The 27,044-nt window shown below is 44.1% G+C and overlaps 1 protein-coding gene across 3 annotated transcripts in view; it reads left to right on the forward strand.

Moving 5' to 3' along the window:
- The window catches only part of LOC142748831 (LON peptidase N-terminal domain and RING finger protein 1-like), a 52,379-nt gene extending 42,595 nt beyond the window's left edge, over positions 1-9,784 (forward strand). For 2 of the 3 annotated variants that reach the window (XM_075856118.1, XM_075856119.1), the window contains exons 10-11: positions 79-391; positions 8,750-9,784. In XM_075856118.1, coding sequence (XP_075712233.1) covers positions 79-391; positions 8,750-8,905 — 469 coding nt within the window. In that variant the 3' untranslated portion in view covers positions 8,906-9,784. Of the gene's footprint in view, positions 1-78; positions 392-3,514; positions 7,501-8,749 lie in introns of those variants that run through there. The other variant, XM_075856120.1, reaches the window with a different exon arrangement.
- The last annotated feature ends 17,260 nt before the right edge of the window (positions 9,785-27,044 follow it).

Below are 27,044 nucleotides of genomic sequence, written 5' to 3' on the forward strand. Positions count from 1 at the left end.
TCTGATTTATCATGTTTGTCGGTCTTAAAAATCTGTTATCAATTAGTGATCACTTGTCCATGATTATGATCTGTTCAGCTTTGCAGACTACGGATGCATGCTGGAGATCCAGCACCTGAATTATCTTCCAGACGGTCGGTCACTGGTGGAGACAGTCGGTAGAAGACGTTTCCGGGTACTTCAGAGGGGCCTGTTAGATGGATACCACATAGCAGAGATAGAATACCTGGTGGACAAGAAACTGGAGGACGAGGAACTACAAGAAGTACAGAGATTACATGACATGGTATATCAGCAGCTGGAGGAATGCTTCTCACAGCAAAGGGGGAGCCTACCACGACGTATCTTCATGGACCATACCAGCCTCCCTCCGAAACAGGACGACATACAGGTTAGTGTTAGAGAAAAGGACTGTGGCTCAAGGTTTAATTTTAAAATCCGTAGCGGCCTCCGACCTCACCAACGTAATCTTACACTTATCTACAACCTACAAGAAGGTCATTCAAGAGGACCTGTCGCCTCTCCTGACATGTCTGTTTTTGTAAATACTTGTATTTCCTAATGAAGTAATAATTGTGGAGCATCTTTTCTTAGAACTCTGAATTGTGCCGTTCCTCTGTTATTCTTCCTAGAAATGTATGAATAAATTGACAACCAGGCGTTACTGTTCCCCTTATCAAAGGGGTGCGTTTCTACAAAGTCTGACACCTGCAGCACTGATTGGAGAGTGTGAGTGTGTACAGGGACACCCCCCCCCCCCCAAACAGTAACACCTAGTTGTTCCTTTATTCATACATTTCTAGAAGGAATAACAGGAACGACACAATATAGAGTTCTATGAAAAGATGATACAGAATTTTTATTTCATGGGTAATACAAGTATTTACTAAAACGTAGATGTTTTTTCCTCCCCCACCCCATATTAGGATTGGTTAGGGTCCTGGAACAAATTTGCATTCAGCCATGGCTTTCATACAGGCTCTTAGTCCAATTTTTGGATTTCAGGTCCACCTCTGATTTAGATACACACCTGGAAATTGCATAATATACACTGGTGAGACAAAGCTACAATGAGGAAACCACAGAGAAATAAAATGGCTCCCGTGTAGCTTGCATCCTGTAGACAATCCATTAACTACATTAAAGGGGTTGTCCTAGGATCAAAAATGCCACAGGATAGGTAATAATTTTCTGATTGCTGGGACCGCCACTAATCGTGAGAATGTGGGTTTCCGAAACCATCTGTTCCTCCTCACTGCTCGACCGCATCAAGGACGACATTGAATGGAGCAGCGGTCGAGTGTGCGCTCTGCTACTCCATTCAAAGTCTATGGGACTGACGGAAACCGCTGTTTCCATCTTCTCGTAGACCTTGAATGGTGTGGCAGGCGCATGCTCGACCGCCTCTCCATTCACGCTCCTTCTTACTGCGGGGGGTGCAGTGAGGATCTAAGGGCTCAGGACCCCTGTTCTCACGATTAGTGGGGTCCCAGCAATCAGAAAATTACCTATCCTGTGGCTGTAATTTGTTCTCCAGCTTCATTTTTATACTTTTATTGGAATTCCTCTTTAAACATTTTTTCAGCTTTGTTCCACCATTGCCAGCCTCTGTCGGTACTTCTCACACCGGTGTTTACGCGGCACGTTTAAAATAACGTCATGTCATGTGACCGTCACGGCCAATCGCTTCCACCGGACCTGACCAAAAAGTCAGCACTTGGCCGCTGCAGTCGTATGACATGAGGTTATGGTGTCCAGAACTAAACTCCGGAGCGGCATGGGACCATAGAATATTTTTTTAGGTAATAATAATACAAAGTTCCTTGGCACCCGTCTTCATAAATGTCATTTCCTAACCCATTCACAGACACCGGTATATAAAAGTTGGAGAGATGTGCCAGAGTGCAGTCTGAATTTCTGCCTCATCCCATCACGTGCGCATTTCCTCTCAGCCTTTGTTAAACACACACTGTTTTCGCACCACATTTTATTACAGTCCCACATGTTCTCTGCAGGTACAGCAATGATCGTTATGCCGCGCACAGCATTTGCCACCGCGCATTAATCTTGTCCTGCTGTATTAGTCGTGAAAGTCGATTTGCTAAATTTTCTTGTCACTCTCCAAAAATACAAGCTTCATTTATTCCAAAAAATGAGATCCTCGCAAGCAGAAAACACACAGTTGTTTGGAATAATGTCAATATTGCTGCAAACTGTTTTTTTTATTAAATTACACTGGTAATGAGCAGACGCGGTAATGTGATTGTAGGGAATGGAGCTACGGATTTGACACTCATGTTGTCGTCAATGGGATTATAAGAATGCAGCGTGAAGTTATTCTTGTACTCTACTCTGTCAATGGACAATTTTAGTCTGTTGCCAGCATTTTTGGCTGCCAATTTTGGTGGGCAATCCACTTACATTTAGGGTTCCGGGAGTGATTGCTGGGGTGTCCGACAACCACAAAAGCTTTCTCACTTCATAGATATAAAGCTGCGTTCACATGTGGTCAATTTGCGTTTAGGAAGGAAATTAGCGTAATAAGTGCCAACTGAAAACTTTAGGCTATCAGTTGTTAAAAGGCGTTGTCCCAAATGGCAATCTCTGTATATATACCCTATTACCCAAGCTCAGGTTCCCCCTCTTATTAGCCAGATTAAAGAGCCGCTGCAAATAGTTGCCTATTATTTTTAATGGGCGTCGTGTAATTCTACACTTCGCCTGTAGTGGCCACCTGCAGTTTCCGCCATCAGCTGATCGCCTGAGATTTCAGCAGCCGTCCTATGGCAATCCGCTGATTGCATGGGACTGCTTTGTTTGGAGAAGTGCTTGCCTAGTTGGAAAAACCCTATAAATGCCTATGGCCAGCTTAAAGGAAAGCTCCAGGAAAACATATTCGTTGTGTTATGCCACGTGCATGGCCTAAAGGGGTGGTGCATGACTTTTATCTTTGAATGTTTGTGTTGTGCACTAAGACCCTGCGCTAGACATAATACAGTACATCAGTTTTTCCTGAAGTATTAATTTAAGAACTTGGAAAATTCCTGAATTTGATCAACAATTTTTTTTTTTATTTACTGAAAAACTAAGACGCAGAAAGGGGTCATATAGAAAATCTAGTACATAGTTGGATAAAGAAAATGACAATTAAACGCTGTCCCATATGGTCTTGATATATGGTGATCTCTAAATTCTGTGAGTACTATGTTTAGAGCGCAATTTTGGAGCATTTTCTTACCAAAGTCACCGTAAATCCCCACCGTCCAGCGTGAGGCAGTGTCATCCAGTGAATAATTTAATTCCACGACGAGGGATATCATCATATAAGGGGACATTGGCTGTATAAAGCGTTTGCCAGGTGGATACGAGAACGTAAATCAGTGTAATTACCAGCACGTTTATAGGACTAGGTTTATGATGACTGTATTCAATTATTCATATCCATCACATTACCCCGGACACCCAGCGGGTGTATTTAATTGCTGTGTTGTAAATCTCTACCTTTGTTTGGCAGACTTAAACCGGAGCTGAAATCCCGCAGTGAGAGGGTTCTAGGCATCGATATCATGGTGTCCGTAAGCCACAAAATATTTGTGTTCCGCTTGCTTCACTTAAAGGGTCCTGTGTTTACTTCTCTACATCTCTTATTGCCTCTTATTATCCATTAAGGCTGGGATGAGGCAGACTTTAATGTCTGTCCCCATGATCTTTGTAGGTCTCCAAGTCCGCTTTAAATAGGGCTCTCTTCTACTGGTCCTTTCGGGCCCATTATTGTGTTAAAGCCTGGGCCCACCGGAGAATCCTTTGGTATTCGGCAGCGCCAGTCTGACGCTGGTTATCACCATTAACACATAAACTAATTGTTACTGCACACTTGACTACTTCTGGGAATGTACCACAGAGAAAAGTTCAGACTTGTACCCTTAAAAAAAAAAAAGGGCAAAAAGATCCCCAACCTATTGCCTTTGAACACCTAAGGTCGGGTTTCGAAGTAGCGTAAAAGCTGCGGAATTTCCGCAACGGAAGTCTGTGTGGAAATTCCACAGCGTTTACAGTAGCAGCAAAGTGGATGAGATTTAGAAAATCTCATGCCCACGCTGCGGAAAAAAAACCCACAGTATAAACGTTAATAAACTGACCTGCGGTGCGGAATTTTATTCTGCAGCATGTCAATTTACGCTGAGTATTCATTGATTTTCTGCTGCGGGTTTTCCCCATTTGAATTCAATGGGGATGCAAAACCCGCAACAGAAAAACCACGTGTTGCGACTTTTGCGGCTTATTCAGAGTAATTACGCCGCAAAAATTGCAGCGCCAGTAAAAAACAAACAAACGTTTTTACCGAGAACGATCTCCTTCGTGCTGTCTGGCCTTCTGGGATGACCGTGTGTCACATGGCCTGAAACTTCATCCACGGAAGCCAGAGCGGACGTCAGTGGAGAGAAGGGGGTAAGAATGTGCGCCTAATTACGCAGCAGAATTTGCATCCGAAAAATCGCACCGCAATGTGGTGCGATTTATCGGACGGAATGTCTTGCAGGTTCCAGGTCGTATACGCTGCGTGGTTTTTACGCAGCTTATCCGTGCCGTGCCTTACAGCACCAGCCACCGTGCCCCTAACAGTACAAGCCACTGTACTCCCGAACTAGTGACCACCACAGTGCCCCTTCACAGGCGGCAATGACGTCTTTGATGGTTTAGTGATGGCAGTAAGGACGTGCGGTTGTCCCTGCTGTCCGCGCTGTAAGGGCTTGTCCACACACAACAGAATTGCTGCAGAAAATTTCTGCAGCAGTTCCGTTGAAAGTTTCAGGCTTTCCGCTGCAGCAAGAACGCACTCATGCATTTTTTTTTACGGCAGAAAATGATGGGTATTTTGCTGCGTTTTTCACAATGCTGGGAGATGGTGACATCTTCAATGACAACCGCCGCAATTCTCTCCACATTCCGCAGCAGGAATTGATATGCCGCAGTCCGAAAATTACACACCGCAGGTTAATTTAGTCTCTGTATTTTTACGCAGCGTGTGGATGAGATTTGTTAAATGTCATCCACGTTGCTGCTACTGTATTCTGCTGTGTTTTTTCCATCCGCAATTCCAGCAGGGATAAACGCAAGTCCCTGCTGCCATCACTAGACCACCAATGCACTCACTTTTCTGGGTGGGGAGGTAATTATATATATATATACATATATATATATATAAAAAGAAAAATTTCTTCTGACATTTCAGTAGTATAAAGTATGTACGTTAAGATCACTGCATATAAAAGCTTGAGATAAAATGGTAAAGTAGTTGTAGAGTTTTATATTTTGATGGGACTACCCTTGAAGGTGGTATGGAAGAGGTTAAAGACAGACGTTAGCGGACTCAGTGCACCGTGTAGTGTTGTTCCCCCTGCTCGCACCCTGCAGTCCTTCTCCTTGCCCACACTGCCGGCTCCTGAAAGCGAGATTGATGCTGCTGTCCATTAAAAAGCCGCCAGGTGCTTGCAAGCAAATGACTGGAAAATGTTCTCAAAACCAAAATAGCGTACTTAAAGACCCCGGGGCGACACTTCAACCCAAACAGGGGATTATAAATGACTGTTTTTTAGTATCATTTTCTATTTTTGTTTCCTTAATATTCTGGAATCCGAGAATAGATATGCCAAAGTAGAACGTACACTCGTGCACACGACCATATTGTTCATCCGTAATTACGGACCCATTCATTTCTATGGGCTACGCACACATTTCCGTATTTTTATGGCTGGGCGTCCGTTCCGTAGAAATGATCCGTAAAATATAGAACATGTCCTATTCTTATCCGTAATTATGGCATTAACTCCCCAAGTCTATGGGCGCTTCCGTAATTACGGACGTGTAGCCGTCCATAATTATGAAAGCGTTTCTAGGCGACACCAGGTTTGCAGATGTTGCACGTCGTTTGTTTGTTTTCTTCTTTTTGCGGATCCGTATATACGTATTTGCGGATACTGTTCCGTATATGCGGATAAGATGCTTCTGACTACGGATCTGTATTTACGGATGCTGAAAATACGGTATTGTGCATAGGGCCTAAGGTTCTATAATTACATTACATCTTGATGGCACTTCAGATCTACATTGTAGACTTTTTGATAGTATTGTCAGGTACCCTTTGCATTTAGTTGCCTTATTAAAGATGTTCTACAATTAAATATATTTTTTTAGAAAAATCTGATTAATAGCGCATGAAGAAATAGGGGATGGCACGTTATGATTGCTGTTGTGATTGATGTTGTGTGTTGTGATTGATGTTGTGATTGATGTTGTGTGTTGCGATTGATGTCAGGCTTCTGTTCGCCTTCTGAGCTGTAAGCCTGGTGCCAATCCAGCTTTCAGCTGAATATCCGATAGTCTTGTTGCTAGGAAACCTTAGAGGAAAAAAAAAATCTGAAAACACCTTTTTAGTTTGTAGAGCGGTGCTCACATTTCTACGAATTTACAAAAATTTCTAAATAAAGAATCTTTGAAGACTTCCTCTGTCTAGCCAAATTCTTTATCCCAACAAAGCAGCACCTGTTGGATTCCCAGTCTATCTCCGATTACTTAGGTCTTGGCAAGACTCACACCATACTTTTATCTTATCTATTAAGGTTTCTGTACAAATAATTGTTGTTGGGGAACCTCTCCAATATTGACACTATAGACAAACTAAGGCTTCGTTCACATCTGCGCTAGGGCTCCGTTCTGACGTTACGTCGGAGCTTTCCATCGGAACGGAGGCCTGACTGACACAAACTGAAACCATAAGTTTCCGTTTCCATCACCATTGAAATCCGGTGCCAATGGTTTCCGTTTGTCTCTGTTGTGCAAGGGTACCATCTCACAATACCGTAGTCAACTACGCTATTCATTCCGTCAAAACAATGGAACCCTTGCACAACGGAGACAAACAGCACCGGATCCGTCACCATTGAAAGCTCTGTCTGAACGGAGCCCTAGCGCAGATGTGAATGAAGCCTAGTAGAAAATGTAAAAAAAAGTGTTTTTTAGACACACCTTGCTGAAAGATTGTGATTTTTTTAAATAATTTTTTTTATGGTCTGTCAATAAATTTACCGTTACCTAGAAAAGTCATGCTTTGTGGCCAGATATTGACAACACTGCAGAAGATTGCATGTCTTATCGAGACTGGGACGCACAATGGCCTAATTCAGGGCTGGAGAGATGCCAGGCAGGCTGGCACTCTCTTTTGGTTTTCCACTGCTATTTATGGTAGTTCTTATTGTTAGGCTATTACCTAATCAACCTGGCTCTTGGAGGAGTCCAACTGGCTCCTAAAGCCCGTAGTAATTTGTCTTCCCCTCTTCTTAAAAAAGTTTTCCTACTATAGGAACTTACGGCACATCGTAAGGATATGTCATCACTTCCTAATGTGTGGGGTATATGACTGCCGGAACCCCCACGATTATCAGAATAAAAGGGGCTGAAGTGCTAATTAAAGGGGTTGTCCGACATTTTATAACTTTGTGTTAATGCTTGTAATTTATAAATGTAAATACATTTGGAATATACTTACATTTTCCAAAGTGGCCCCGTTTCCAGATCCTGCCGTGGGGTACTTGACGGGTGACGTCACTCTCTGCACTGGCTCTGTCCGCTTTGTTGATCTTGAATTCTTTGCCGGGTATACGACACGTCACTTGTGACGTGCCGTGTATGGGCTGTTCTGCTTCACAGCCCATAACGCGCATGCGCTGTGACTGCTGTTCTCACGGTCCCTGCTATTCTCGAGATAACAGCAGGGCCGCACATGCACGTTACAACAGAACAAGCCGATATACACCACGTCACAAGTGACGTGTTGTATACCCAGAAAATAATTCAAGATCAACAAAGCGGCAGAGCCAGTGCAGAGAGTGACGTCACCCGTCAAGTACCCCACGGCAGGATCTGGAAACGGGGCCACTTTGGAAAATGTAAGTATATTCCAAATGTATTTACATTTATAAATTACAAGCATTAACACAAAGTCATTAAGTCTCGGACAACCCCTTTAAGCACTGCAGACCCACTGTTTTTTCCTGCACGGCAATGCTCCTGGCCCGGAATAGCCGTTGTGAGAACTGCCAAAGGGTGTTGTCACACTTTGCTTATGGAATTAGTGGGCATCCCGGAGGTTGGACCTCCACAAACAGTATGTTATGGCATATCCTAGCGATATGCCTTCACATTCTCAGATGAAAATACCCCTTTAATACACATTAGTTTAGGCAACCATCCCAGTTTTTCACTTCCGCTAAGGTAAATCTGTTCACGCTAAGATAAATCTGTCGTTTTATTCTACTATGACAGATTCAGTATTCGAAAATTTTTAAACGATTGAAAGCCCCAATCACTGTCAAATAAAGCCACAGCTTTCCTTTTCATCAAAGACGTGTCTACTGAGTACATGATGTTGGTAAATCTTGTTGAGTGTGTAAGGTAATGGCAAGCTGAAAGAAATAATGACATGGTGAGTCAAGGGTTTGATACTGGAAATCCTGCTGTGACTTCCTCCAGAGAGAGGGATAGAGAGAGTTGTTTCATTCACATTCTGGGCACAGATTTGTGTGCATGACTTCTGTGGAGACCACCCACTATTAAATCCAGAAAAAATTCTAAAAAAACCCAAAAATAAATATTTTGTATATGCAGAGTCAGGTTCACTTGAACTACCATTGTGACAAGACATGTTATATTTTTACATAGTGCCCTCACGTTGTCCTTGTATCTTTTTCAGGCATCTCCAGATGGTCCTATCTGGTGTTGGTGGCTATTATCCGTATTACAATTGGATCCAACTTACCAGATGCTGATACTCTCCATGACATCATTAAAAGAAAGGCTTTTCCACTTAAAGCACATTCTCTCTGTATTCCTTCAGAACAGGTCTTAGGAACCACCGATCATTGTCTTTCTCAGAAACCAAAACAACCTTTCCAAGATGTGCCATCCGTCCATTAAAAAAAAAATATAGGGCTGCTGACTGGACTGTTCTGCTGTCACTTGCGATTCAATGCTCAACCAGTGGTAATTACTGGAATGTTTATCAGTAGATTCTGAAGTACGATATGAAGAAGTCCTCATTCAGGACTATCCACTGGAGATACAATGATATCTCCACACCTTTTCTGTCAACATCATTTAATGATGCTCAACCTGCTTAGTGAAAAAATTATGTGAGGGAAAAAATATATATTTTTCCTTTTTGACTCGACAAAACCTTGAACCGTGAAATTTTTTGATCTATCTTCAAGCAGCCCAAGGTCCACAAGCTCGTAGTGGCCATTTTATTCTCCCTCGCAATGCACTCTTTTTACCTAGAAATCAGCGGCCAAACTTCTGCAGAGTGATTGTACTATATTTTACGCTGCCTTTTGCTTGTTTTAAGTACTGCTATACTTATTTGTTTTTATATTTATTCTTGGCTTATCTATAAGACTTCCCGGCAGCAGGCAAGGTAAGCTGAGCATTGCTAGTAGAAGGGAATGGATATGTGTGAAGCTTGGCACTACTATGGAAATAACTGATCGGGTTACCATTTCCCTGCAGTAGTGTCCAACAGGCACTCTTGCACTTTATAAAACTATTTAGATGATATTACATTACAGCCTTTATTTTTCTGTTCAAGAAGAAACTTGTTTGTATTAATTGTAAAATTCCTACAATGTGTACCCTTATACTTGCAATGATGGGTTTTTCAATTGTGGATTTGTAAGTACGTTATGTAGCGTTCTTTAGTACTACAATTTATAAAACATGGATTTTATTGAAAGCGATCATTAATATTTCTATGTCATATGGTGCTGTGGATCCATTATATACACCATTCAGCCAGCTAAACCTGAAAATGCCTGGACTTTAAAGATGGGGTGTACATAGAGAAAGGGTGTCACTTAACAAAAACGGAATAAATGACCCTCCCCTTCTCACCGCAGCCTTCCATCTAAAGAAAGGAGGTCCTATGACTTGGTTGTCCCGTTCATTTCCATCTAATGGAGAAGAGAAAGTCAATGTGACCCTTAGGTTTGATAAAAGGAAAAGCCTTATATAAGGCCACGTCGCCCATGCGGAATAGGATAGGCGATAAGTCGAGAAATCCTTATATAGGGTCACATTGCCCATGGGGAAGGGGTAGGTGAATCTGGAAAGAAAGCCTTCTGTAGGGCCACATCACCCATGAGGAATGGGATGTGCCCCTCTTTGTAGGTGCAGTGGGTGTATTTTTGGAACATGCACCATTGATGCAGTGGCATTTTGGTGCTGGGTTTTGCCACCCAGGACAGCGGGGCCTGGTTTTTGTTACCACACTCACATCCTTACATTATCATTGGGCCATTTCCCTCCCACTTGTTTGCTAACCATGCAATCTCTAGAGAAGAGTCTTTCATAGGTTCTCCCCACTCAAAAAGAAAACGAATTTGACAAACTGGGCCCGGCCTCCATCGTACGTATGCCCTTGCCATGGCCCATACCTGACCCAGCCCTACCACTCAATCTAAGGGCTTCATGTTTGTGTTTCTCTGTCTCTAGATGTTTGCTATTGGACACGACTAGTATATCCTATGTTATATATATAACCATGGGTCCTAGGCAGATTCTGGTGCAAAAATTAGCACTGTATATTCTACTTTTATGAAAATGATTCCATGATTTACTGATAGAGATGTAAAATGTTGTTTTATGCCTTCAGTTATAGACTTTTGTGATGCTGTTTAACCTCAAAGCCTTTACCACAAAGTCAAAGCAATGCTTTGCTTCTGTACTAGTACTAGGCCGAGGATGATATTTAGGGCTTCTAGTTGTCCGGGATGGCAGTAGTGTATTTACAACATTTACATAAAGCATGTTAGGACACTGTCCTACTTTAATTTTGTAGGAAATTCTCACCAGCATATAAAAATAACCAATAAGCAATAGTTTCCTGCAGCAGCCAATCATCCAACAGTTTATGTAATAATGACCGCAGATCTGATTGGTTCCTTGAATCTTGTATTAGCTCGTAGAATTCTTGATTGCCACAATTCATAATTAAAGGGAACCGGTCACCAGCATTTCGCCTATTGAACTCTACTCACGCCTCGCTGGCCGCTGCTGTCAAGAGATCATTGCCGTTATCCACTCTCCTAAAATCCTCCTCCGACCATAAATAATGGTCTGCAAACATTTTACGCCTTTTATGGTAATAATCCGGCAGTCTCGTTCGTTCCTCTTCTTATGCCCACCCACCGCCAAAAACTGGCCCGCCCTGAATGACGAAATCTAGTCTGAGATAGCATGCATGCTCCCGTCATGTATGGTCCGTCACTCTTCCCTGCTTCGTCTGGGCCTCAAATCTAGTTACTGCGCATGCGCCGCTATGGTGTCCATTGTGCGCATGCACTAGAACAGGACATCAATGCGCAAGCGCGGGAGGCGAGGAGCTGTCAATCAAAAGTAAGGAGGCGGGTTAACTCGGAAAGGATTGAGAAATGAATATTTGACTCTTCAAATTAAGATATGACTCTTTTGCTCATTAGCATACGGTGCGGGAACACTAAAAAACTGCATACTAAAGGTACAGAAACTACTAAGAAGACAATTATAGGTTACATAAAAATGAATTTTTTACCCACTTCCACCAGGTATTGCTGATTTAATAGGTGAAATCCTGGTGACCGGTTCCCTTTAATATCAAGAGACCAGACAGCACACCCAAAATAAATGGGAATTTATTCACCCCTGTGGGTGAATAAATTCCCATTTATTTTGGATGTGCTGCCTTGTCTCTTGATATTTGTGGATTCCATTAATGGGACTTTGGATCAGGTTCCTCTGAGGCTTGCACCCATTATATTGCACTTCACTTTGAATCTCCGGTGCTGTGATTTACTTTTCTTTCAGGTTCCCTTTTAAGTCTGCACCCAAATCGTGTCTGTGGGTGCCCATACACTTTATTTTAAAATAGACCTGGGATCTGCCAACTAATATATATCAGGGTTTCTTTTCCTGATGGCAGATGTATCAAAAAAGATTGATTCGGCATGTAGTATTTCAGTATGCCTGATCCATTATGTTTGAGGGAGTCAGGAAGAAGAGTTGTAGGCCGAACGTGCTATTTTAAGCGCATGGGCAGCTTTAGTTTAACCTTGGCGTGCCTGTATAGATCCACTGCATGCACGGCAGAGAAGGCATTGTATACAAGTTGCCCTGTATGAATTGGTTAGGTATAGGGCTTAATTTGTGTAGGTGTTCCATAGGTCTTGTCCATAGAGAGAAGTCTGGTAAATTGATCCTACAGTGAGCGAATGTAAACCAAAAACTTTTGTCAGCATTCATGGACCAAATTTTAACATGTTCTAGGATCTGTAAAGACGTTCTTTACCTGAGGTTATTTTCTAAAAAAAAAAATCTGATTAATAGTACTTGCCATGGTAGGGATTGGATCACTAGCGCTATGGATCCACTGCTTTACCGCTACAATGGGTTGTCAGGCAGTGCATCCCTAGCAACCAGTCTGTCTCATATTATTTAGGTCTTCAGGCAAGGGTATGAGCTTAACAAATCCCAGGAGTGAAGTCATGTTGTGTAGCTACATCTTGTTTTAAGTGTATTTAGTAGTTAATATAAGGATTTCAATGTCAGATTAAAGCATAAGCTTCTAATTTAATTGACTACTTCTTCTGCCTTTTTTCTTGCCCCGATGTGTTGTCAATTCATTGTTGCTATAGTAACCGTAACCACAGGGTCAGATATGTAGGAACATTTAAGGTTTGATGCAGGGCCCATGTAACCACTTAAATTGTGGTGATACATAAAAGGGGAATATAATGCACATTATATTAGTAAATGAGGATTTTAACATTACTCTTCATGAGGTAAGTGACATAAAACACAAAGCTTCTTTACACATCCGTTCTAATGGAGAATCTCATCCGAAAAAACTAAACTGAGAATCAAACGGTGAAGCTCCATTTTGGCTTTATAGTCAGAAAATCGAGCACTTTTGTTCATGACCTTTTCCTGTAGGTTTTTTTTGTCTCTGTGCTATATATTAATTTTTTTTCCTGCTGCTATGTGGGAACTTTTAACATGCATTTTAGCTGCTGTTGACAGATCTATTTATGGCTTGTGTGAATCGTTTTTTTTATAAGTACTTTGAGTACAGAACAGTACTGTTCATAAGTCACTCAGACCAGCAGCTCATTCTGAACACTTTTCTATTGATTCACCTTGTTTTTTATGTTAAAGGCTATGTACACTTTTGAAATCGTGTTTTGTTTGTTTTTTGTGTGTGTTTTTTTCCAATAAAATATCTGTGTGATTGTAACTTTCTAAATAGTTTTTTATTCAAAACGATTTTAACTTTTTTAGATACAGCTGCTTTGTATTCTGTATACAAAGCAGCTATATACCAGCGTTGGAACCTGTATCTGTCAGATCAGCGGGACTGACGGGCTCAGTGTCAGCTCTATCCTACGTGTCAGAGACACGTAGGACCCCGCTGTTATCGATTACATCTAAGTTTATAACTTAGATGTCATCCATAACAGGTGTCTGACACGCAGGAGCCGCTGACATTAAACCCGTCGGTCCCGTTGACCTGACGGATTCAGGTTTCAGCACAAGATACAAAGATACAGCTGCTCTGTATACAGAATACAAAGCAGCTGTATCTCAAAAAAGTAAACATAATTTTTAAGAAAAAGTATTTAGAAAGTTGCACCAAACGCACTGAGTAAAAAAAATATTTCTATAGGTGTACATAGCCTTTAAAGGAATTATCTTATCAGAACGCTTAAAAAATAAAAATAAAGTAGGAGCTGGCCAGCAATCCGTCTTGTTTCCGAAGCTGTGTCTGGCTATACATTATGTAATACTTGTGGGCTGTGGCCGCCAAAGCAAAATGCTGTTTGTTAGACCCTTCTTTGATGTCCTTATGCCTTAGTAGGGCATACGAAAAAGGGTTATCCTGGTGAAGATAACCTGTTTTAATGAGCCATACTGCCCTGGGTATTTATATGTTGATGAGACCCACTGCATCAGTATCCTTCCATTACACCCTTGTGTAGTCCAAGTACTACAAAAAGACACATACCCAAAATGCCAACTGGTTGATAGCTTTCAGGTGGCAACAAGATATTTGTCTCTTAGTGTGAAAACCAGCAAAAACAAGAGAAAAGATTAGTGATATATTACAAAGATGTTAGAGTTAGATAATTATATATTCAGTTTTAATAAAAAGCGGAGCCGTACTCCGGTTTGTAAAATAAGACTAAAGTTCTTCAGACTTAAGCTGCACGGACAATTTTTGGTATCCTGATCGCATTGCTAAAATGTTTGTGTTCAGTCCCCTTTTTTGTAACACATTATTATGAATGTGCCCCACTACACAGGGGATTGTTCAGCATAAGTTGCCTGTGTTTTAAAGTGTATATAATATTGTTGTATTTTTTCCTATACTTTTGTAACGGGGGATATTCATTACCAATATTCATTACCAATTGTAACATAAATGCACAAATTTGAGAAATTTATGCAAGGAAATTCTCTAAAGACCTGGTGAATTCTGGGATGGAAAATTAATCTCATAAAAAAAAAAAAAAAGGGGACAATAGATGAATAGTCATACATGATCGCACTTACGTTAGTTGCCGAAATTGCCCGTGTAGCACTGAGTTCATGCTGTACCTAAGGATTCCACAGTTTATGTATTTGTCAATAAATATTCTCTACAGTAAATTCAGATTTTTCTATAACACCCAGACCATCAGAGCCTGATCCGAGGGCCCCCCACCTACTATGTGCCGTTTTATAATACTTCTGTCTTCTTATGAGAAGAGGGACCCGGGCCTGTAGCGATAGATATCTTTGCATCCCCCATAGCTCTGCCACTGGCCCGGACGAATATAAACTATAATTATAGTCATGGTATCTAACTGCATTTATAGCTTCCATAGTAAACTTATTTGACCATCTATGGAAAAATTATTATTTTAGTATAATTTAATCGTCCAAACGGCATTTATACCTATATATTCCGATCATTGTTTTGTTTAAAGAAGACCTGTCACCTCGCCTGACGTCTATTTTTAGTAAATCCTTGTATTCCCCATAGAATAACAATTCTGGAACATATTATCTTAGAACTCTGCATTGTATCATTACTCTGTTATTCCTCCCAGATATTTATGAATAAATTGACAACAGGAATGGTAACGCCCAGTTGCCAAAGGGGCGTGTTCCTATACAGTCTCACTCTGTCATAACTGATTGGACATTATCAGGTTATTTTAAAATTTTTAGAAAAAATGCCCTAGAATTGTTATTGCAACCATAACTCAGAGGTAAATATTTTTCATTATGTTACCGATGTAGCTCTGTGCAGTACTGCTGTTTTTGATGCTGCCAAGACTTGCTGCGAGGAGGATTATTATGTAAAGGACTATCCCATAAATTATTTAGAAAAAAAACAAAAACTGGATAACCCCTTTACGATTCTCTATTATTGGCTGCCAGGGAGACTTGAGAGAGGGAGGACCCTCTGGGTGACCGATAATTAGTTCCATGAGATCTATGTTTCCAATAGTAACTGATTAAACTATGCAGGTTGATCCTTGACTGATTCCTTTGCTCTTTTTTTTTTTTTATATATAAATAATTCTTATCATAAATTTCTACATGCAGTTTACACAATTTATTTTGACCTCTACATTTCTCAATAAAAAAAAACTTTAGGTTTTATTAGTACTATTACCACCCACGACCTGTAGGGTTTTTCTCTGTTTTATGATCTGTAGATGATCGCTGATAATTTTGGACATGAATGCTATTTCTACTATTTGGAACAATAAAAAAAAAATGTCTCGCTGCGTTACGTCTTGTTATTCATTATTTAGTAGTTACTAGAGCAGTGATTCCCAACCAGGGTGCTGCTGTGAGAACCCTCCGGGGTGGCGCGACACTCCTAATCCACTGCCCCCAGTATCAAGTAATAAAAATAAAGAATTCCTATTTCTTCCTATGCTTGTAGCAGGCGTGACGCACGCACGTCTGCTACAGGTACCGGCCCCGGACGCCTCCCGCCAGAACAGCCCCACGGAGAGGAGTGCAGGCGCCATTAACACCGGTCCTGGGCAGCGTAACTATGTGATTCCTTCCACCGCAGTAAGAACACTTTTGTGCTGTTACAATCCTATCCCTATGATGTGATTGCAGCGGCGTTGTAGTGTGGTTACTGCGGGGGAGGGAATTTTCGTGGCCCGGATGAAGCTCAGAGGGTGAGCTGCCGGTGAGGAGATCTTTTTTTTTGTCTACAATACGCCATGTGATCTGATATGGGGTTGTTGTTCATGATGATGGTTATTTTACTGTGGGGAGGCTAATGGTCACTGCTTGTTTTTTTAAGCCATTCTTTTGTCTTTTGGTAAACGATATTCGGTAGGGGTGCCTTGAGAATTTATTTTCTGGAGGGGTGCCTCAAGCCTGAAAAGGTTGGGAAATTCTGTACTAGAGGGGCATCTACAGAGCTACGTGGACATTGCAACTAGTACCAGAAGAACAGATAAGTGGGCTCACGTAGGTTCTGTCCACACTAGCGTGATGGCTTCTGTTTATAATGGCAGTAAAGGACCACAGAATTTAACTTTGTTGCAGTTTCCTGCACAGTGGGTGGCTGGGAGCGCCACTGTGCCAGAGAACTGCTGAACTTCTGATCTTTCCGAGACCCCACCAATGAGAAGGTTATGGCTTTTATTAGCAATACGCCATAGCATAATGCATATAAGGGAGGATACCCCTTTAGGGCACATTCAGACGTGGCGGAATTGCTGTTGAATTCCATTGTGGACAGTCTGCAGTGGAATTCTGCAGCAGACGTTTTTTACATTTGTTTCAATACATTTTTAGGAAACTTAGTTCGGACGTTGCAGAAAATAACTGTGCGGAAATCAGGCTGCGGTGCAGATTTTTCCCTCCGCATCATGCTCATGTTGCGGAAAAGCAGCGGAATTTCACTGCGGATTTCAGCCTTTGCAATGCAAAAACTTAAATCTGTGGCAAATCCGCTGTGATATCTGCAACGTCTGAATTACCTGTCAAATATGCAAATGTTGCTGCAGATTCGTTGCATAATTGCCCCGAATCTGCACCAACATTTGCAGCGGAAAAATTCTGCCACGTCTGAACATTGTCTTAAGGTAAGAAGCTAGCGGAGCAAGACTTTTCTTTTCATGAGATGCATTCTAGAAGCCAATGTAACGTCTGAATTTGTCCCTCACCTGCCATGTTTACTCCAGGTTTACACTGACATCTATTGAAGTGTGGATGTCACAGGAAACTTTTGCACTTGAAAATAGCAGTCTGCGGCCAACGGCAGATTATAATATTTCTGTTTTGGGCAGCCGCATGGGGTTACAGATCCTGTACACAGACACTCAAGTGCTAAAAGGGCAACGAATGACAAACTGGCATCCAGTGGGCACTGAACAGAAGGGCACTACGGGGCAATGATTGACAAATTGGCACTAATTCTGTGCCCATTTGTCAATTTAAGTGTCCTTTTGTTCAGTGCCGTCTTTCTACCCATTTGCCCTTCGTTGTTATTTTACTGCTGCTCACTATAGATATGGCGGGGGCCAAGTTTTTGGAACAGCCCAGGGCCTATGGTACACTTACCCGTAGACCGCAGACCGTGGCGGATTATATTCACACTTGGCGGATTAGCGGCATATTTTCCGCAACTGATTTAATTATGGAAAATCTGCAGTGTATTAGGCCTCATTTACACGAGCGTATTATACGCGCGTGCGACGCGCGTGCTTTTCACGCGTGTCGTACGCACCTATAATAGTCTATGGGGCTGTTTAGACGATGCGTGAATTTTGCGCTGCGTGAGTGCGTTGCGTAAAACTCACGACATGTTCTATATTCTTGCGTTTTTCACGCAACACGCACCCATTGACTTCAATGGGTGCGTGAAAACAAAGCATGCCACACTGACGGTCCTGCGTTGCATGCGCGAAAATCACGCAAGAGCTGTCAAACTCCTGAATGTAAACAGAAAAGCACCACGTGCTTTTCTGGTTACAAACATCCAAACGGAGTGTCAAATTCGAGATGAGCGCACCGAACTTCACCGGGTTCGGCCAAACTCGTTTTGACCGAAACCGGTAAAAAATGTTCGGGTACGCGACGTCAGGAGACAGTCACTGTCCACGGTGCTGAAAGCGTTAAACTGGTTCAGCACCATGGACAGTGACTTCCGCTCCGAAAATCCATGAACCTGTAAAAAAAAAAAAAAGTTCTGACTTACCGATAACTCCGGTCCGACCTCCCGGGATGACAGTTAAGTCCAAGTGACAGCTGCAGCCAATCACAGGCCAAGCACAGGCTGCAGCCAATCACAGGCTGCAGCGGTCTCATGGACTGCGGCGTCATCCTGGGAGGTGGGGCCGGATGACAAGAGTGGGACGCGTCACCAAGGCAACGGCCGGGAGCCCGGACTGGGGGAAGCAGGAAGTTCTTGGTAAGTATGAAAGTCTTTTTTTATTCACAGGTTGGTGTATATTGTGTTCGGCATTCACTGTCGAGGGTGCTGAAAGAGTTACTGCCGATCAGTTAGCTCTTTCAGCACCTTGGACAGTGACGGGCGTCGACTAGCCTCATCTCTATGATGGCGGCTGCGCGAAAAATCCCCCAGCCGCGCATCATACACGGATGACACACGGAGCTGCCAAGTGCCTTTTGCGCGCGCAAAACGCAGCGTTTTTTGCGCGCGCAAAACGCACACGCTCGTGTAAATGAGGCCTTACAGTAGCCGCATAGTTTTGTTGCCAGGTTTTCAACCATTGAATTTAATAAGGAGGCAAAACCCGCAACAAATAGCAAACGTTGCGATTTTGGAGCTGGAAAAGATAGAAAAAAAAATCTATACTTGCCCCCTGGCGTTGCCATAGTGATGTGTCCCACTGTTCTCTGTTTAGCCTGGCTTCCTGCTGCAGCCAATCACAGGCTGTAGCAGTCACATGGGCTGCAACCTCATCACAGGAGGCTGAGCTGCACAGAGAACAGTGAGACGCATCGCTATGGCAACGCCCGAGGGTAAGTATAGACTTTTTTCCAACTCTGTTTTTTACAGAGGCGATTCCTGCCGAAAATCTGCACCACAGTTTGGCGCGTTTTTTTTGGCCAGAGTTTCTTGTGGGTTCTAGGTCAGATACGCTGCGTACTCATGCGAGCTGATGAGGAGCACCATCGTGCAACTTTAGCTGCCCCAAAAAAACATTGTGCTGGCTTTTTCATTAGAAATAATTAAATACCAATTTAGGCCGGATTTACACGAGCGTGTGCGTTTTGCGCGCGCAAAAAACGCTGCGTTTTGCGCGCGCAAAAGGCATTTGACAGCTCCGTGTGTCATCCGTGTATGATGCGCGGCTGCGTGATTTTCACGCAGCCGCCATCATAGAGATGAGGTAGTCGACGCCCGTCACTGTCCAAGGTGCTGAAAGAGCTAACTGATCGGCAGTAACTCTTTCAGCACCCTCGACAGTGAATGCCGATCACAATATACACCAACCTGTGAATAAAAAAAGACGTTCAAACTTACCATGAACTGCCTGCTTCCTCCAGTCCGGTCTCCCGGGCGTTGCCTTGGTGACGCGTCCCTCTCTTGTCATCCGGCCCCACCTCCCAGGATGACGCGGCAGGCCATGAGACCGCTGCAGCCTGTGATTGGCTGCAGCCTGTGCTTGGCCTGTGATTGGCTGCAGCTGTCACTTGGCCTGAATTGTCATCCCGGGAGGTCGGACTGGAGGAAGGAGCCGGGACTTATCGGTAAGTCCGAACTTCTGTTTTTTTTACACGTATATGTATATTGTGATCGAAAGTCACTGTCCATGGTGCTGAAACAGTTTAAGTCTTTGAGCACTGTGGGCAGTGACTGTCTCCTGACGTCGCGTACCCGAACATTTTTTGCCGGGTTCGGTCAAAACGAGTTCGGCCGAACCCGGTGAAGTTCGGTGCGCTCATCTCTAATTTGACACTCCGTTTGGATGTTTGTAACCATAAAAGCACCTTTTGACAGCTCTTGCGTGATTTTCGCGCATGCAACGCAGGACCGTCCGTGTGGCATGCGTTGTTTTCACGCACCCATTGAAGTCAATGGGTGCGTGTTGCGTGAAAAACGCAAGAATATAGAACATGTCGTGAGTTTTACGCAACGCACTCACGCAGCGCAAAATTCACGCATCGTCTAAACAGCCCCATAGACTATTATAGGTGCGTACGACACGCGTGAAAAGCACGCGCGTCGCACGCGCGTATAATACGCTCGTGTAAATGAGGCCTTAAACAGACTTTATGCTTGTATTTTCACTTTCGGGAAATCTATTGTCAGAACATATGAAATTTAGAATAATTTGCTCCCATCTGGTACATATAACCCGGCAAACGGAGCTGCATTTACATAAAACGGGAAGTTCAAATATAAATCTCCTACTGGTTTACCATCTAAATAATAATGAATAATGTGTCACTCCTACTGGTTTACCTCCCTCTCGCGCGCCTACTACAGTTTTATATGCACAAGTTCAGATTTGCTTTTTTGTTCACGAGCCCAAAAATTTTCGGATCCAATAACAGATTCCATCATTATTTTCCCGCAGTGGAGGAGAACTGTCAGCCTGACGTCTTGGTGACTTCTAAATAGCTTTAGACATTCCCCAATGAAAATGAAAGCTGGTAGAAAATGTTTTGTTCCATTTGAAATGTCACAGGGTGATATTTTTATTTGGTTAGTATTTGAATAAATCAGCGATACCCTGAGATAGCGCCGTTGTGCCTTCGCTGCTGTACAGAACCCGCTGTGACATCTAACAAGTTCAAAAGATCTTCCAATAAAACACAAAAACAAATAAAGATAACAGGGGTCACTTACAGAGCATGTGCGAAAGCCGAGACTTCATCATTTTTCTATTAGATCTTTTATACATTTTTAACCCCTTAAGGATGCAAGTTTTTTCATCTCCGCATTACAAAAACAATAACTTTCCATTTTCCCATCAAAGCAGGGCTTGTTTTTTGTGGTATGTGTTGTACTTTTTAATGTCACCATTTTGGGGTACATATAATGTATTGTGTAACTTTTATAAAAAATGGTTTGGGTGGACTAGGGGAAAGCAGTGGCAACATACCTCTGTTAGATAGCTTAGTTCTTGCCTCAGTGTATACATTTTTTTTTTATTGTCCCATGAATCGTTTACAAGTTAGGTTCCAATTGTCTAGCGTTTCCGGCATCCTTAGCTCTCACCCCTCCAATCTTCTCCCCTCTGTACAAAAAATTAGAGGCACAAACCGATGGAACTGGACTCTTGAGTAAAGTCTAAGGGTATGTTCACATGCAGTGGTTTCAGATGTAATTCGGGCCGTTTACGCATCGAATTACGCCTGAAAAACCGGCACCATTACGCCTCCAAAAATCTGCCCATTGCTTGCAATGGGATGCACGGTGTTCTGTTCCCACTAGGCTTAATTTTACGCGTCGCTGTCAAAATACGGCGTGTAAAAAGACGCCCGCGAAAAAGAAGTGAATGTCACTTCTTGGGACGTTTTTGGAGGCGTTTTTCATTGACTCCATTGAAAAGCAGCTCCAATAATGGCCGTAAAATACGCAGCGAAAAACGCGAGTTGTTACAAAAACATCTGAAAATCAGGAGCTGTTTTCGCTTGAAAATAGCTCCGTATTTTCAGACGTATTTTGCTTAAGCGTGTGAACATACCCTCATACAAGAGAACGATGTTGGTAGAATTCACCATAGAATATGACGTTCCAGATCTGGTAGCATCTCACAAATCAGGTTGCTATTGACGACAACGCTTCCTCAGGAAGTCTATGTCCCTAAGAGTCTTATCAGGGTATGTTCACACGGCTTATTTTCGTCCGTTTTATGGCCTGAAAAACGGCTGAAAATAGCCTGTGTGAACATACCTTAACAGAGAAGAATAGAAAACCAGCGGACTCCAATAGTGAAATACTGCGATCACTCTGTTTCTTTTTTGTGCAAAATGTATTATACTTACAGACCTATATATTAAAATAGTCCCGGCCAGGGGGTTTGCAGCATTCGCTGGACGTGCAGCACGTGGCAGAACAGCGGTGGGCCGCGGCCTGCTTTCTGAAGTTTGGATCCCTCCAGGTGGGCGGCAGGTAGCTGGCCCTTTTGACTACGCCATTCTGGCCTCCAGTGTACCCCATACCAGAAGGGGCCTATCACCATCTGGTGAGATGGGCAGCGCTTCTGGATCCACTTGCCGTCGGTGCCAGTGTACTTCCCAGCCGCTGGCTAAGCCCGAGTTGGAGGATGGCGAATTGGATGAGCCCCAACGCGGTCAGACGGTTCCGGCTGGAGGGATCACAGCAACTGAGCAGCCCGATGAGTGTCTTTGCCATATCCTGCAAATTTTATGTCGGGGAATGGTTTAGCTGGCGCGGTTTTGTCGGGTTTTGCTAATGATGCTCCCTCGCAGGCGGGCGCGGAAGTCCATTGGTTAGCGGATTTGGTGGGTTGCTTGCGCGAGTTGGTCAGGGATTAGGCAGCGCTCCTGCTTCTGTCGTTCTGGTTATGTCCCCAGAGGTAGTATGGGAAGGTCAGCGTGCGGTAGTGGGAGGTTCATAGGTCCCCTCCCATTCCGTTGAACTGGTTGTGACATCCACGGAGGCGGTTGCAGTATAAGTACAAACCGATGCACCGATAAGGATTCGTTTAGACGATCGAGCTCACGGCGAGCTTTATGTGTGTTTCGAGGGCCCTTTTGGGGGCCCACCTGAAGCAGGCTGTCCGTGAGCGCATATGGCAAGATGAATATGTGGAAATTTTTTCTCTCTTGCCGCTTGCAAAGTTTAACTTGGACAAAAGCAAGCGGGACTAAAGTAAAAAGGAGGAAGAGGAGCGTCGGCGGTATAGGCTTATTCTGCAGACTTTCGTCAATAGGCTCCATGCCTTTGCTATTTTGGCCAGTGTAATTGGCGAGAAGGTGCCGAAAAATTGCTCCGCGCTTTTCTGTTACTTAGATTCCATTGGCGAGGCTCACCAGGCATATGGCGGTCAGGCGTGGTTACGTTACGACAAGCAGTTTCGTCAGCACAAGGCAGTTTGGCCATCCATACGGTGGGACCAAAAAGATATAGCTTTGTGGTTATGGGTGACCGCTCCGGTTAAGCAAGGTCAGTCCTTTCTCGGGAGCGGCGGTTCGCCCGGTCAGTCCAGTCAGTCCGGCCAGGTTGCAGGTTCAAAACTTTTTTTTTGCTGGCAATTTAATGATGGCCAGTGTAAGTTCGGATCAACTTGCAAATTTAAGCACGCGTGTTCGCATTGCAACAGGCCCTCTCACAGCGCTTCCAAGTGCTTGCGTAAAGGAAAACGATCGGGAACCCAACCCGGTTCTACTGGTCAAGGGGGTGACGCCAGTGAGGTTGGGAAGGATGGCCCCCTATCTAAATGATTATCCTGATAGGGCCGCGGCTAAGTTTATTTATGAAGAGTTTAGTTTCGGTTTCGTTATTCCCACTCCTTCGTATGTAGTCCTAGTTACACGGCGGAACCTTCGGTCCGCTTACCAGCATTCTGAAGTGGCTTCATCTAAACTTCACAAAGAGGTAGCGTTAGGTCGTATGGCGGGACCCTTCCTTGCTCCCTCGGTGAGGGATCTGGTAGTTTCCCCTTCGGACGTCATGCCGAAGCGGGAGCCCAACAAATTTAGCTTGATCCAACATTAACCTTCTCCAAAAGGGTCGTCGGTAAACCACGGCATTGACTCTGAGCTGTGTTCCGTAGTTTATACATCATTTGATAAAGCGGTTGGTTTAGTTTGGCGGATCTGGTTGCGGGGCTCTTCTGGCAAAAACTGATATTGAAGTGGCGTTTCGGCTGTTGCCAGTGCACCCTGACAGCCAATGGCTGTTAGGATGTTTTGGGGATGTAGGGTTTTATGTTGATCGGTGCCTTCCCATGGGTTGCTACCTGTCGTGCGCGTATTTTGAGGCATTTAGTTCTTTCATCGACTAGGTCACTAGGGAGGTAGCTGGTGTTGACTCATTGATTCACTAACTTGACTTTTTTTTTGTGTCTGCCCCAAAGCATCCCCTGTGTGCGGTAATCTATTGTATGCTTTACAAAAGGTCACAAGGGACTTCGGTGTCCCTTTGGCACCTGTAAAGACGCAAGGCCCTGTTACTACTATTTGCTTCTTAGGGATTGAGATAGATTCCGTCGCGATGGAATGTAGACTTCCAGAGGATAAGTTGCGGGCCCTCAGCGGCGAGGTTCAGTGGGCATGTCATTTACGGAAAATTACATTGCGTACTGTGTAGTCGCTGTTGGGGAAGTAAAATTTTGCCTGTCGGACCAGGCCGATGGGAAGGGTATTTTATCGGCGGTTGTCGGCCGCTACAGCAGGTGTGCGGGAACCACATAATTTTGTGCGATTAGGTGACGAACATCGGGCCAATTTGCCCGTGTGGAATGATTTTCTCGGGCAATATAATGGTCAGTCCCTGTGGATGTCGCGGGTGCCCGATACTTACGATTTAGACCTCTTCACGGATGAGGCAGGGGCAGGGGGGTTTGGTGCTTACTGCGTGGGTCATTGGTGCGCGGGTCTTTGGCCGTCGAGTTGGGTGGCTAGCAGTCTTACAAAGAAACTGGCACTGCTCAAGTTGTTCTCCATCGTGGTTGCCGTGATCATTTGGGGGGATAGGCTCAGGGACAAGAAGGTACGTTTTCACTTCGACAATCTCGTGGTAGTGTTGGCAATTAATAACATCACTGCATCCTCTCCACCTGCTGTGCAATTGCTTAGGCATTTAGTAATGGTTTGTTTTTCATTGAATGCATGGGTGGTGGCAGCTCATGTGCTGGGTGTGGAAAATTGTATTGCTGACGCTCTTTCTCGCTCACAGTGGGACCGTTTTCGACAGCTGGCACCGGGTGCAGAACCAATCGGCACGGCCTGCCCGGATCATCTTTGGGAGCTGGTTTCTATTCAGCAGACAGGTTAATTGAGAGGTCTTTGGCAGGGTGAACATGGGTCGCTTATTCTGCCAGTTGGCGTCAGTGGAAGGATTGGGTAAGATGCTTGGGCGGATCAAGACATGCTGGTCTCTCTTTTGTATTGGTTGGAGGATGCTTCTGATGCAGGCTATTCTGTGGCTAAAGTTAAGTTTTGTCTCCGCATTAGCTTTTGGTTTTAAATTGCGGGATTTAACAGATGTAACAAAATATTTCCTGGTGAGGCATGCGTTAAAGGGTTTACGTCGGGGCAGGGCCAAGTTAGTTCACAGGCGGCCCGTTTCGTTTTCCCTCCTTTGCTCGCTCGGGTTGGCAGTGGATGCGGTGTGCTGTTCGTGTTTTGAGGTAAAGTTGTTCCGACTTGCTTTTTCTCTGGCGTTTTTCGGAGCTCTCAGGTTGGGCAAGCTGGTCTCTCCTAGCACATCTCGCGTGGGGGGCCTTAGACAGGATGATGTGGAACTATATGATGATAGACTGGAATTTTTTCTGCGTCTGTCAAAAACAGATCAACTAAGTCGGGGTAAGCGGATAGTTTTGTTCTCTCTCCTGTGGGTGGCGGATTGCCCAGTGTGATGCATGCGCGCCTTCAGCCCTCCAGTTAGTTTGTCGGACACGCCCTTGGTGCATCACAGGGATGGTACTTTTCTTTCTAGATTCCAGTTTTATGCAGAGTTTACAAAGTGTTTGGGCGGGGGTTAGTTTGGAGGGTTATGCTTTACATTCCTTCCGCATCGGTGCGGTGACCGAGGCAGTGCGTTGGGGGTTGGATGAGTTGAGCGTTCGGCGCATTGGGAGGTTGGAATTTAACAGGTTTAGGTCATATGTTTGCCCCCATTTGTTGTAAGTGATGCCTTGGCGATTGTATTTTATATGTAGTATGGAGGTGGTTTATGTTGTTGTGAACATGGTGTGTTTGCTTATGGATGTGCGTGTATGTTTTTCTTTCATTTCAGATGCCCGCCCATGTCTGGTGTGGATATTGGGGCATTCCTTCATTCACTGGGGCGCCCTGAGGGCGGATGTCCGCCCGGACGGCCACCAACTGAGGATCCCGCAGGTTGACGCAGTCTTGCCTTGGCTGAGATTCTGAGGTTTGCTGTGAAGCTGGGTCCTGCCCGAGTTCCACATGTATTCACAATTAGATAGGGTTTCTGAGATCCTGGTCTTGCATGTTGGCGGGAAAAACTTGGGTGTTCACCCATTTCGCAAGCTCGTCCGAGACATTCGGCATGACCTACTCTTTTTGTGGGCTTCGCACCCGTGCTTGGTCGTGGTGTGGTCTGACATTGTTCCTAGGAAGCAATGGCGCTTCGCCCGATCCGTTGAACGGATTAACAAGACCCGGATAAAGGTAAACCGGGGCACTAGCCTGGAAGAACCACTTACTGCACAAGAAATCTCATACGCTTTAAAGCACTCCCGAACAGGCAAGGCACCTGGCCCAGATGGATTCACAATCCAATATTATAAAAAGTTTCTGATGGCCCTAGGACCACATTTCCTAGCCTCCTTTAATTCCTACTCGGCCTCCTCCCCCATCCCTCCCGATGCCCTTAGGGCTCATATCGCGGTGATCCCCAAGCCTGGGAAAGACCCTACACAATGTGCCAGCTACAGACCTATATTCCTCCTCAATACGGATATCAAATTATTTGCCAAGATTCTGGCGGATCGTCTTGCACCATTTATTGGAGGAGTTGTGCATACGGACCAGGCAGGGTTCATGGCAGGTAGAGAGGCACGTGACAATACAACTAGAGCCATCAATCTTATCCACAAGGCCAAAATCTCCAATATACCCCTTATGCTTTTATCTACGAACGCGGAAAAAGCGTTTGATAGAGTCAACTGGACCTTTATGGAAGAAACCCTCTCACGTCTGGGCCTTGTATCACATATGATGGGCTGGATAATGTCACTATACTCATGCCCATCTGCTGGAGTTCGAGAAAATGGACTTCTCTCAGAGGAATTTGCTATACACAACGGCAC

This window comes from Rhinoderma darwinii, chromosome 3, assembly GCF_050947455.1.
Source record: "Rhinoderma darwinii isolate aRhiDar2 chromosome 3, aRhiDar2.hap1, whole genome shotgun sequence".
NCBI lineage: Eukaryota > Metazoa > Chordata > Amphibia > Anura > Rhinodermatidae > Rhinoderma > Rhinoderma darwinii.